Source organism: Pelophylax lessonae, assembly GCF_965119305.1.
Source record: "Pelophylax lessonae genome assembly, chromosome: 4".
NCBI classification, from domain to species: Eukaryota; Metazoa; Chordata; class Amphibia; order Anura; family Ranidae; genus Pelophylax; species Pelophylax lessonae.
Genome location: NC_138771.1, coordinates 455,472,202 through 455,486,482, shown reverse-complemented (window position 1 = coordinate 455,486,482; position 14,281 = coordinate 455,472,202). Strand labels below are relative to the sequence as shown.

General features: G+C 42.4%; 2 protein-coding genes across 3 annotated transcripts in view; one reads left to right on the top strand and one right to left on the bottom strand.

The window, feature by feature from the left end:
- The window catches only part of LOC309552113 (cationic amino acid transporter 2-like), a 251,702-nt gene that overhangs the window by 155,655 nt on the left and 81,766 nt on the right, over positions 1–14,281 (bottom strand). The window lies entirely within an intron of this gene.
- The window catches only part of LOC309554623 (uncharacterized protein), a gene marked incomplete at both ends in the record, with an annotated part of 49,093 nt that overhangs the window by 29,217 nt on the left and 5,595 nt on the right, over positions 1–14,281 (top strand). Inside the window, 5 exons of the mRNA XM_082256342.1 lie at positions 10,247–10,456; positions 12,340–12,461; positions 13,035–13,128; positions 13,294–13,452; positions 13,863–14,053. Coding sequence (XP_082112468.1) covers positions 10,247–10,456; positions 12,340–12,461; positions 13,035–13,128; positions 13,294–13,452; positions 13,863–14,053 — 776 coding nt within the window. The remainder of the gene's footprint in view (positions 1–10,246; positions 10,457–12,339; positions 12,462–13,034; positions 13,129–13,293; positions 13,453–13,862; positions 14,054–14,281) is intronic.

The window sequence follows — 14,281 nt, the reverse complement described above, 5'->3', positions numbered from 1 at the left end:
AAACTGAAAGTAGTGTGAATATCGCCAGTGGCCGAACCCACCTGTCTCCGTCTCCATCTGATCTCCATTCGCTATAAATCTCTATGGAAAATAAAGAAAGGTTGGGACTTTAAATGACTTTAAATGAGAGACATGACAAATATGAAAACACCACATTTATTGATACATGCAAAAATGAATAGACATGATGTATGAAATATAGACATGAGTAAACTGGATGGTAAAAACTAGTAGATAACCACCAAAATGGAAACTGGGGGGGGGGGAGAAAATCCCCACATTCCCATAACTTACACAGTAGATCTGGCAGTGAGGGGGCATGTAAAGCTTCTCCCACGGGAGCTGAGGGTGCATGGGGCCCGCGGATGGGGTGAAAAACACCACACACAGAAGGGAATGTGGAATCTGTGGATAAAGGTTGGATTGTTGCTGGTGGCCACATGGAGGCGTGTATCTGTGTGAGATGAATGAAATAAGTATAAAGTAAGTGAGCATGTATATAAATATTATATAAAACGCTTCATGCCACTTGCATACTGTGAATGAGAAAGTGAGAGCGTGAACTGATAGAAAGGGAAACTAGGAGGTAAGGTAAGTGCAGTGTATGAAGAAAGTAAGAAATGAGTGATCATTCAGACTGGGTGTGAAAAAAAACTAAGGTGTCATAATGGACTAAAATAAGTGCCATAAAGAAAAGGAAGGGGAAGGGAAGGAAGTAAGTGATAAACAATACACCCAACTAACCGCAGTGCCTGCCTGGGTTGTTACAGAGGTGACGTGGGGAAGCTTAGTGCATAGACCGGCAGGAGATGAAAATGAAGACTTACCAAGAGAGTGGATGATCATGCCAAGATAAGTAAGTATTCTGGAATCTGGATTCGCCACAGCAGGCCGCTGACCCTGATGCGCCACGTCAGTGCGAGGTGCCAAACTGTCCAGCGGGCTGCCTCAAATGCACTGGGGTGGAAATGCGGCTAGACGGCGTGTTGGTGCCAAAATGATGTCACACACCTGCGCGGGGTGTGGCTCCGATGTGCGGCGGCGCCGCCCACCAGATCCCCCTACGCTCGGAGGAGATGTCAGAGGAGATGTCGATCTCTACACGCACCCATGCACGCCACGCACGCACCACACGGCTTGGGTAATGCAGGAAAGCGCGTTCCTATAGCCTAGTAAAGTAGTGTAGTTACCAATATTATTATTGTAATGTGTTACGTCTGAAGAAGGAGCCGAGTACGCATGCTCCGAAACGCGTTACGTCACTTCCGGCTAGTCTGCGCTCCATCGCGGCTTCCGGTTTAACCAGCCTCGTGGTTTAGCTTCCTGGATCGTCACTTCCTGGCTGCAGGACGGCCGGAACACTGGAGACCACATCCAAGGAACTACTACCACACGGTACATGGACTAGAGTAATCCCTCATGTAAGTTACTACATCATGCTTGTTATGCAATAAAGTCTTGGCTTACTTCAGTGGCGCCTGTTCTTTTCTATTTTGCTGCCAGCGGGATTTCCTTTTTTTTGACCGCCAGTGCTGCCCTGAACGTTGGCTATAATTGGAAAGTCTGGAAGCACCCAATGGTCATCTGTCTGTGCATTTGGTGGACACTTCTTTGGTAATTAGCGCCCAACACCCATCTCCTTAATAGATACTCAATTGTCATATATATATATATAGTATGTATGTATATATATATATATATATATGTATATATATATATATATATATATATATATATAGAGAGAGAGAGAGAGAGAGAGAGAGAGGTATCAAAGTATACTCTACACTGAACTGACCGATAGATACTCAATGGGCTAATATATAATCAATTGTCCTGTATTTATATAGCAATGTCTTCTTAATTAGACTACACTGCACTGTCTGATAAACTGGAAATCACTTTCCTCTCCCTGCCTCAATCACGATCCTCTCTCTGCCTAACTGACTGCTACTAGCAATTTCTTCTTAATTAGACTACACTGCACTGTCTGATAAACTGAAAAATCACTTTCCTCTCCCTGCCTCAATCACGATCCTATCCCTGCCTCAACCACTTCCTATCTCGCCCGCACGGTCACACACTACATGCGGCTGCTGTGTGAGCTGCCTTTATATAGTGTGGAACGTCTACTTAGCCCCTGAGCCATGATTGGCTAAAGGCAGCCTGCTTTTGTCCAATGATGACAGAGAGGATTTAATTGGCCAAAGCATGGAGGTCAGGGTGCATGCTTTGGGCAATCACACAATGCACTGCACGCGCACGTTCAGTGCCTTATGGATGCGGGCGCTCCAATTTCTCCTGAAGAAGCACATTTGTTCGTCATTCGACGAACGAGCGAACAGCCAGTGTTCGAGTCGAACTTACGTTCGACTCGAACTTGAAGCTCATTTCTAGTGAAAAAGCTTATCATTTGTAAATACAAAACAACACACCAAATTGTTATTGATTTTAAATTTGAATGAGCAATGGCATTGTGTGTGGTTTGTGAAGACAGCTGTGGGAGTTTGGGTTAAGATGTATGTGAGATGGAGTGGAAGGAGTACATTATCTACCATTTTATTTCAGATGTCAAACAGCAAAGTGTCTGAGCATGCTCAGTGTAGCAAAAGATATGGCTAAACAGCAAAGTGTCTGAGCATGCTCAGTGTAACAAGAAAATTATCCCAAATGACAAAAGTCCCTGGGCATACAAAATGTACATGGCAGTATCTCTCTCTTTCTCTCTCAATATAAATATATATATATATATATATATATATATATATATATATATATATATATATATATATATATATATATATATATATATATATATACAGTATATATATATATATATAGTGAGAGAGCAAGCGAGGAGCATATCTGTTGCTAAAACACATGAAAACATTGCAGCTTACTAACATTGTTTAACATAAAAAATAAAAAGCCAGCAAACACAATTGTCTTTAATAATTAAACAATTCATACCACAATTAAAATGTATACTTTTTTGTCAATAACAGAGTTGTAGAATTTGAATGAATGGATGACACTTGCTTTTCTATAGACTTTTGCGGCCGTGCACTCGTAATCGCACTCGTAATCACTATAACGGCAGTTTACGATTTTCCAGGCGTAGGTTTGAAACTATTTTTAAGCTCTGAGCATGCGCACATGTGCTGCTCCACAGTCATAGGCTGTGGGAGAGATTTTTACTTTTCACACTTTCCTTGAAATTTCTTTTTCCACATTGAAAAAGTTTCAAAGCAGAACATGTCCAAACATTATACCACATCTTTCAGAACCATTTCAGCCATGGTATCATGCTCAAAACATTATTTCCAGGAAAATAGTGGTACTTTTAGAACAACTACTTTTTTACTCTTCTGCGGCCGTATATTGACAATTGAATTCGCTTTTGCGATTATGCTTTCCCGTTCGTTATAGTGAATTTGGTTATGCAGTGTTTTTACGGCAAGTTCGCCGTAGAGTACAAAAGTACTACGATACGCAGGCGTAGCATTATAGTGAATTAGGCCCAGTACCTCTGACTTCTTGTCAGAAGCACTGAGCTCAATGGAGAGCTTCAAGCCTTGGACCAATGATAAAGCACTTATTGGTCCAAGCTGTCCAATAAAAATGCTGCAGTGGAGGCTGTCCTCTCACTGCAGTGTCATAGAAGGAAAATGTGCCCTTCCAGCCCAGCCCTCTTAACTACAAGGAAAAAACATGGGTTTATGTGCATAAGGTTTACCCATAATCCCATGTTTTTCTCACCCAGTTAAGAGGTAGAGTCTGCTGCTGGTGAAAAGATACCTTTTTTAATCAAGCAAAATAATGTATATATATGATATATATTATAACATAATAATTTTTATTTATCTATGTAGCACTGCCCCCGTAGGAGCTGCTTAAAGCGAATTCGCCTGGGTTACCCATAGCAACAGTCTGTAAAATATTCCTCACTTTACACTTGGCTATACTGGGATACTCCATCTAGTAACTATGCACAACTTGAGGACACCTATCTGCAGAGGATGCGGCAAGGCCGCTGCTTCACTTTGCCACTGAGGTGAAGATTTAACTGATAAACTGTACTTTAGCTCCTCTTCAGGGTCTAACTTGGCACCCCCTTTCTCACTCACTGTGTGTGCTGATTCTTGTCCACTGACTTTCCCTGGAGTGGTCCTGGGCAGACCCCTGGCAAGCTCCCTGGTACTATCGGACACTGTTTTTCACAGGGACCTCTGCCACTTCTCCACCGTCAGTTTATCTTGGTCTATGGACCTCAGAGCTCAGCTCCACACTCTGGTCCACTAGGCCGACTGCCTGTGACCACTTTCCAACCTGACAGGAGGAGAGACAGGCATCACCCTCCTCCTGGGACCTGGCTTCCCGCCCAAAGACATCCTGTCACATGTGCCCTTGGCTTTTATGGTCAATCCCAGGATGCACCCCTGTTGTACCCTCCCACTGGGACTGCCACAAAAGCCTGTGTGTTACTGACTGGGTTTCCTCCACTGTCCAACAGGCTCCCCATTTGGATACAGTGGGGACACTCCCTCAGACCAAGTGAATCACACCTGGACACGTGTAACAGACCTAACTAGAAATCCTGCTCCCTGATAAGCAGGAAAGCAACCCAATGCTTTTACCTAGCACCTGACTAGGAGGGTGCTACATCTATTTACTGTGAAATTACTGGTTTGAAGTTATAACTTTAAACTTCAGTACATTGTCTGTTAAGCCACCTACTTAAGTACAGTTTTTGAAAATAAAGTAAACTATCTTAAAAACAATATATAATAATTATTTATATATTACTTACTCATGGTAATTAACCACTTGCCACCCAGGCCAATTCTGACACTTCTCCCCTACATGTAAAAATCATCATGTTTTTGCTAGAAAATTACTCAGAGCCCCCAAATATTATATTATTTTTGGCAGACACGCTAGGGAATAAAATTGTGGTCGTTGCAACTTTTTATGCCACACTGTATTTGCACAGCAACTTTTCAAATGCGTTTAAAAAAAAAAAAAAAAAAACTGTCATGAATTAAAAAAAAAAAAGAAAAAAAAACCTCTATGTTACATGTTCAGAGTTACACAGGAGGTCTAGTGCTAGAATTATTGCTCTCACTCAAAGTTTGCGGCGATACATCACGTGTGCTTCGCACACCGTTTACATACGCTAAAACAAGTCCTTACGTTGATTAAATTAGTAAGCTATGAGAACTAATGAAGGTGCTATATATAATCAATATAATCAGAGAATGGTTCAGGTTCTATTCTTTTATTTTATAGATTATATATGGCACTATCATTAGTTCTCACAGTTTACTAATTTAACCAGCATGAGGACTTGTTTTAATAAAATCAAGACTGTTGGTAGCTATACAGAGCAAAGTGTAATCATTATTTCTGCATTCTGTAACAGCCCTGTACTTGACCAGTGACATTTCAGCATTTACAGGGCTGTTACAGAATGCAGAAATAAAAAATAAAAATCTGCTGTCCAATAGATTCTTTTCACCAGATACTTAATTGTCTGGGTGAATCTGATTGACTGCCTGCATCCTGACGTGCAGGTTTTTAGCCAGATGGCTAAAGATTAGGAATGATCGAACGGTTCGGGTCGACCATCGGTTCGACCCGAACATTGGCTGTTCAAGGTTCGGCCGAATTCCTAACTTTTTGCTGAAAAAGTTCGGAATTCGGCAACCAGAACCAACCAAAATGCAATGGGACAGGAAATGGGCTTTAAAAGCCCGTGATTGGACCAGAACCATTAGTAAAAGCCAATTGAGGGGGCAGGAGAATGCTAGGAATGTGATTGGAGTGACTAGGGGGTCCATAGGCTAATCATTAGTGAATACGCCCCCCAGTATATAAGATAGCCCCGGAAAATTCCTAGCATTGTCATACAGGGACATGGAAGAGAGTGGAAGCAGTTCTGTTACTTCTGCTTCAAAAGTGTCATTTAGCATTTATTAGTGTGAGGAAAGGGATATCTAGTGTAGTTAGGGTGCTATTTTCTTCTTTAGTTAGATGCAAAAATTTAGTTTCTGTAGGGAAAGTGTTAAGTGCCAGGGTGACCGTAGTGTAGTGTAGGGTGAACTGACTCTGACTGCTATGGCAGGGTGACCGCTATAGAGAAAACATTGTTTCTCTTAGGTCACTTACAGAGCAGCGATATGGCTTCTCGCCTGTCAGCCTGCTTTTTGCTGCAGGCGTTTATAGGGATTTTTTGAGGACAAGTTTGGAGTCAGGCATGACATCTGAACTTCTGTATAGGGGTATATATACACACACATGTCTGTATATATACACCTGCACATATATAGGTGTGAAAGTAGCAGAACACTATACTTGCGCTAATGAAATAATTAACACCAATATGTCTCCGCTCCTATCACACCTATATATGTGTATGTGTAAAATACATATAAGTGTGTGTGTATATATATACCCCTATACACAAGTTCAGATGTTTTGCATGCCTCCAAAGACCCCAAAAAAATGCCCAAAAAAAACCCCTGCAATAACACACCTGGGCGGTTTTTGTTGGCGCAGGGTTTTTTTTGGCCATTTTTTGGGGTCTTTGGAGGCATGCAAAACATCTGAACTTCTGTATAGGGGTATATATACACACACACTTATATGTATTTTACACATACACATATATAGGTGTGATAGGAGCGGAGAAATATTGGTGTTAATTATTTCATTAGTGCAAGTATAGTGTTCTGCTACTTTCACACCTATATATTTGTAGGTGTGTATATATACCCCTATACAGAAGTCCAGATGTCATGCCTGCCTCCAAAGACCCCAAAAAAATGCCCAAAAAAAACGCCTGCAATAACACACCTGGGCGTTTTTTTTGGCGCAGGCGTTTTTTTGGGCATTTTTTTGGAGGCAGGCAAAACATCTGAACTTCTGTATAGAGGTATATATATATACACACACACTTATATGTATATATACCCATACACATATATAGGTGTGAAAGTAGCAGAACACTATACTTGCGCTAATGAAACAATTAACACCAATATGGCTCCGCTCCTATCACACCTATATATGTGTAAGTGTAAAATACATATAAGTGTGTGTGTGTATATACAGTATCCCTATACAGAAGTTCAGAGGTTTTGCCTGCCTCCAAAGACCCCCAAAAAATGCCCAAAAAAACGCCTGCTGCAAAAACACACCTGGGCAGTTTTTTTTGGCGCAGGCATTTTTTTTGGGCATTTTTTTGGGTTCTTTGGAGGCAGGCAAAACATCTGAACTTGTGTATAGGGGTATATATATACACACACACTTATATGTATTTTACACATACACATATATAGGTGTGATAGGAGCGGAGCCATATTGGTGTTAATTATTTCATTAGCGCAAGTATAGTGTTCTGCTACTTTCACACCTATATATGTGTATGGGTATATATACATATAAGTGTGTGTGTATATATACCCCTACACAGAAGTTCTGATGTTATGCCTGCTTCCAATAACCCCCAAAAAATGCCCAAAAAAACGCTTGCTACTAAACCGGCAAGGTGTGAAAATAGTGGAGCCATATCCCTGTTTTATATTAATTTTAATACAAACGACCTTTTTTTTCTGGTTCTGGACATGCTACAGAGCTGAAACTTCACAGGTACATTTATAGACCCCCCCAGACACTAAATCCAAAGTCAAAATCAAAAAATCTCATTTTTTTTTAATTTTTTCAATAATTGGCTCTCTATCAAAAATGACAATTTTTAAGAACTTTTTTTGTGTGTGATTAATAGTCCCGGGGGCATGACCCAGAACCCTGGGCACTTTTTAGGGGCATTTATTGGGTTTTAGGGCTTCAAAACTGTTTTTTTGATTACCGAAGTTCGGGTCCCTTTGATTTCAATGGGGTTCTGAAATCCGGGCCGAACTTTTGGGAAGTTTGGGTGTTCTGGTCGAACCGAACTTTTCAAAAGTTCGATCATCCCTACTAAAGATGAGGATGACATTTTTCAGCACTCGGCTATGCTATGGGAGTTTATTCCCTAAATGGTGATGTGGGGTTTATTCACTTAATAATGTTGGGGTTGTATCTGGCTCTGATACTAGCCAGTGCCTCAACAGCTACTGACCTTACGTCCCTGGTTCATACTCCGAATCAAGTATTCCCTTATGGCGGCCTTAGCCTTGTCCCAGGGCATTGATGAAAATGGCACAAAAGTAAAGGTACCCCATGTTGTATTAAAAGTGGTCCTGCTACAGGTGCCTAGCATAGCCCAGAAGAGACCTCCCCGGGTAGGCCTCTCATGTGACCTTTGCTTGGCGCCCAACGAGGAAGGAAACACGGAGGATGTGACAAACATTCTGTCACCCTAGCCTTACAAGCATTTGCAAGCAGAAAAAATAAATAAATCACCTCCACCTCATTCAGGAGAGGAGCTTTCGTTTGGGCAGAAAAAACACAAGATACACTTATATGCGCATAATAGCTAGACATTTAGAGCCGGTTCACACTGCCGCAACCATAAGTCGCCCCATGTCGGAGCGACTTTTTACAGCGACTTTACCGCGACTTCAGCGTGACTTGTGAATTATTTTGCGCGTCTTATATGACAGACGACTTTGTATTTGGCCAATCAGAATATGATGTGTTGTGACCTAATTCCCCTTTTCTGTTTTTTTTTTACTCATTTCCTCATTGCCCACCAGTGCCATGTATCAGTGTCCACCAGTGCCACTGTCCACCAGTGCCACTGCCCACCAGTGCCACGTATCAGTGTCCACCAGTGCCACTGCCCACCAGTGCCACGTATGTGTCCACCAGTGCCACTGCCCACCAGTGCCACGTATCTGTGTCTACCAGTGCCACTGCCCACCAGGGCCACGTATGTGTCCACCAGTGCCACTGCCCACCAGTGCCACGAATCAGTGTCCACCAGTGCCACATATCAGTGCCACGAATCAGTGTCCACCAGTGCCACGTATCAGTGCCATGTATCAGTGCCACAAATCAGTGTCCACCAATGCCACATATCAGTGCCACGTATCAGTGTCCACCAGTGCTACGTATCAGTGCCACGTATCAGTGCCACGAATCAGTGTCCACCAGTGCCACGTATCAGTGCCAAGTATCAGTGCCACGAATCAGTGTCCACCAGTGCCATGTATCAGTGCCACTAATCAGTGTCCACCAGTGCCACGTATCAGTGCCACGTTTCAGTGCCACGAATCAGTGTCCACCAGTGCTACTAATCAGTGTCCACCAGTGCCACGTATCAGTGCCACGAATCAGTGTCCACCAGTGCCACGAATCAGTGTCCACCAGTGCCACTTATCTGTGTCCACCAGTGCCACTCACACAGACCAGGCAGAGAAAATGGTATATAGGAATAATATATATATATATATACACCATACAGGCATGGCTGCAATGTGGGGAATGCCTGGCTAATCTCTTTCTTCTTCCTGGAAAGTCTGATAACAAGTCGCTTCAATTAAGATAAGGATCCGACTTGGAGGCGACTCCCATTGCATTTGTTATGACAAGCGACTTGGGGCGACTTGAGGGCACACAAGTCGCCTGACAAGTCGTGCTAGTGTGAATGGAGTCTGAGGCGCGTTCATGCGTTTCCTGGTTGATGCATTGGGTAATGGCCAGAGTAAATGATTTTTTACTATTTTTTTTAAAGGTGTTCTGAGGAGCTAACGAATGCTCACGCTGTATTCGCATAGCAACAGAGACCTGCAGCAGCGCTTTACCACTACGATGCCAGCTGTGGTAGGGAGCAGTGTGGTGCGTAATTCAACATATCACACGACTCCCGTTTTTTTTTTTTGGATGAATTTTATTTGAAGTGTACAAAATGTACACTTCATTCATGACAATGTACAGCAGCATGATGTGCTGCGTTGCTGTACATTGCGGTGCGTTTTGACCCTATGAACTGTGATAAAATGCAGCAATGTCTTGTTGTTGCAGCATGCTGCAGCACAGCCATAAGCTGTTTTGCAGTGTAAATGGGACATTTGTTTCTTGTGTGTCCCTGTGGTGACAGACATTTTACCATGCGGTAAAACGTCTGTCACAGTATATAGTGTGAATTGACCCTCGGCCATAGACTTCAGGCTGTCAGCAGAGGGGCTGGATGGTGTGCCTGTGCCAGAAGCCAAATTGTATTAAGATCACCTGTGTGCATATTACTCCCTGATCAAATGGCTTGAAGCCCTGCCCTCTATCCAGACTATAAATCTCTGCTCAGTGCTGAGCCTCAGCATTGGAAGCAGGCTAAAAAAAATGTTTTATTCTAGGGCAGGATTGGGGTTAGCGCTGCTGCTTTGGAGTTGCAGTTTGGCATGGCCCATGTGTGATGCGAAAGGCTATTGGGATAGTTCATCTCAACTCCACTGTGCTCCCAACAAAATGGAGTTGTCGTTTTCTATCTCTACTAAAGGTGTTGCTTTTGTGCTTGGTAAGTGATTTTCAAAACTGCTTTTGCTTAACTTAGTCTGGCCATACATTACACAATTTTCTTTTAGATTTACCAAAACCATATAATATGAGGTCAAACCTAAACCCTTTCAATTTGTATGCAATCCGGCAGGCCCTTGCACTAAATAGTTGATGGTAAATCTAAAGGAAATTAATAAAACTGTATATTGTATGGCCAGCTTAATCGTGGGTGAAAGGATTGCAATTGCCAATAGGGGGGTGTTTTTTTTTATAATACAAATTTCTGTAGGAGACTTATGGCGGAAGTCTCCCTGACGTACAAACGCAATAGCTCAGTGGGAGTAATTCCACCTTCATGTGGATTGGGCTTTTTCGTTTTGGATAGTGGTAAGGGATTGGAACCCCTATCAGGCTTTTTTGCGGTGTTTCCCCCCCCATTAGGGAGAATCCCCCTCTGTCCTGTTTTATCACTGAAAGTAAAATAATCCCAGACTTTGGATTGTCCGCAAAAAGAGGAAATCTTCCAATGGGGCAAACTAGTTCTAGTGACTGGGGGGGGGGGGGGGGGCTATGGGACACAAATGGCAAGGATAAACCTTTACAGGGGTTATAAACCTCCACAATTGGGGGGGGGGGGAGCCTATAGCTCTACTTTAATGTATGAGCTGACTGTCGGTACAATAAAGTGGGAAAACATTTATTTATTTATATATATATATATATATATATATATATATATATATATATATATATATATATATATATATATATATATATATATATATATATATATATATATATATATATAATTTTTTTTCTCTTTTGCAAAATTGGCAGTTTTCTCGCATTTCAGAATCGGTTTGCAAATGTAAAAACCGTCATTTAGATTGCTTAATGAAAGGCAGCATGATTTGTTTAAATTTTCTCATATACAGTATGCTTGATACATGTCTCCTGCCTATCCAAGGCCTCAAATTTGTAGCTTTGCAAACCCATCCTATGGAGGTAAGGGTTTTTTATCCCCTGATGGTCAGTTAGGCCCATTCAGATGGGTGCTTGACATCCGTAGCCCATGAATGAGCAACTTGTTTGTTCGGCTTCAGTTGCTAGGTGCTGTGTGCAGGTAACCCCTTCATGCCTATTGGGATGCTGCATGGACACCACTGCTTCTCCCAACTTGACAGCTGTGTGGTTGAGCAGCCCCAAACAGACGGTCAACTGGGATAAGAAGTTATTGTGCAGCTGTTGCATCCCAATAGACCTGAATGGCCTGCCTGCATACAGGGCCTGAAACCATATAAACAAGATGTTTTTATGTGCTACAGGTGTCAATATTTGTCTGAATGAGGCCCTAACCTGAGCAGATGATGATTTATGATCATCAGACTTTTACACTGTAGCCTAAGGTCTCATTCACACATGCCTACATCCATGAAAATGGCTGCGTATGCCTGCATGGGATACACAACTGCTCCATGTCTTTGCATGCAGGCAGTCTTATTTATATCAATTTGGATGCTGCAGTCACAGCCATTGGTTCCAATTTTGACAGCTGTGCAGGCACATGTTCTGAATGCACATGGTCTGCGATTGACAGCCATGCAGATGTGGGTGTGAAACCCACACCCAAATTGGGACCAGTGGCTAGGTCTAAGCAGCTGCTGAATCCAAACAGACATGATGGGGACTGTCTGCATACAAACCCTGCCCTTTGCACAGATGTATGCCTATGTTGAGTGGGGAAATTGCAGGCATGGGTTTGAGGACTAAAATATTGTGGAGGGCTTCTGACATGTTTACCAGTCTTGGCCTTCTCACATGTATGTGAAGACACTGGTACTAGTTTATGTCCAACAATAATTGAAATTAATCTTGTTAGCTGACATGTCCTGTTCTGTTCAGACTCCCAGGATGAATTTCAGCGACTAGAAAACGATTCTGCTTGCGGGCTCTGGGTAGGACAGAGACCTAATAACACAATGGTGGTTGGTGCTGCCTATGATGGATGCTACGCAAGAGAAGTGGTAAGCATGACAGACTTCAGGTGTGTGTTTTTTTTTTTTTTTTTTTCTGCCATGGGCCAACTCAAACTTAAAATACATTGGCCAGCTATCCTAATTAGAATTCTGAAAAGTTGTAAACTTGTTCTGAGCTATGCTAGTTAGTAACCTTTTTGTTTTGGAGAGTAGGAAGCAATCAACTCCTGTTGTGTGTAGCGGTGTCCTGGTGACAATTTCCATAAGTACACTGATGGACCATTTAGTTGCCATTTTCATCACTTTTTCCCTTTTGCCTCTAGTTTGGTGACCATGTCATAAGTATACACTTTCTCACTCCTGTTGTCTCCAGGATGTTAATGAAGGGAATATCCCATTCATAATGAATGTTGCTTCGTCCCTACTAAAATTGTCTCTAAGCATAATGCTGGAATGGGCCTGTATGACGAGGGGGGAGAGGAGTTTCCCCCCCCCCCTCCCATTACAAATTACCCTTTGAGTCCTTAGTGAATAAAGCCGTTTTGAGAGAACCGGCTGAGACTCCAGGGATGACTGAATTTGTATAATGCATACTCTTAACAAAACTGTTCCTTTTGATAGGATGAAGAGTATATGATGGTCCTGCTTCTAGAAGAAATCGTGAATGATACAGTTGAGCAACACAAAATGGAGAAAAAATGCCCCATACAGAATGGTAACATAAGTTATGTAGTTTTTTTTAATTGGGAATCCTAATGTCCTTCCCCTGAAGGAGTCCCTGAAACGAGTCATTTAGATTCTTTAACTCAAAATACAAGCGTTCTTGGAGTTCTTACTGCATGAAGTGACGTACTGGTCATTGTAAGCTTTTCTTTTCTAGAAGCTATGGATGCCCCAAGCCCTGACATCTGCTCTGCCATCAGTCAAGCTGGCAAACTGGCCTGTGCTGAAACCCCTGTAACCAGAGACATCTGTGAGGCGATGGGATGCTGCTATTCCCCAAATGCTGCTACAATGCCCTGCTTCTTTGGCAACAAGTGTAAGTGGGTGGGTGGGGGGGTTGAGTAGCTGACTCTGGCCAGCTTGTAGGGAAAACCTTTGATTCATTCTAGCAGGTACAGTTGCTAGCATCTCGACCTTGACTTGGAAGTCCCCTCTAGAACCAGCTTGACTGACCAAATTTTCGTTTTGAGTTTTGCAATGGTTCATTCATGCACCTAGTGACTTTCTAATGTCTTCCTTTATGTTGCCCTGTTGGTGGGAACTAAGCCATTCTTGTAGACCTGTCCTTTGCCCCGTTCTGTATTGTAGACTTTTTTTATTATTTTTTTACAATCTCTGAGGTGAAATCCCATCCATTCAAAATGGACTAGTATCCAGAATATTCAGTAGACTTATGACCTACTTGAAGACATGATCTATATACTGATTAACATCTGTTTCCCACAGTGACTACGCAGTGCTCTCTTGATAACCGCATGGTGATTGCAGTGTCCAAAGATCTGACCACGCCATCTCTGCTTCTGAACTCTGTCAATGTGATTGGTTTGGACCAGACGTCCTGTTCCCAGCTTTCAGTGGCTACAAGTGACTCCTTTGCTGTGTTTAGATTCCCGTTATCCTGTGCTACTGCATATCAGGTGGGTATTACAATATATTTGAGTCAGTTGGGAGTTTTGTGGTTGTAAAGTCATGACACGGACACCTAATGTGACTGACTTTTTGTCATTCATAATGCTAGCAAGGCTAACCTCTTGCACATCAATTCAATGAAACCAGGGACTGAGATTGGAGGGCCGCTAATGCTTGCAGTAAGTTTCGGCCAAATATTTTAAAATCTGCAATACTAATTAGGGACTTGACTTCAC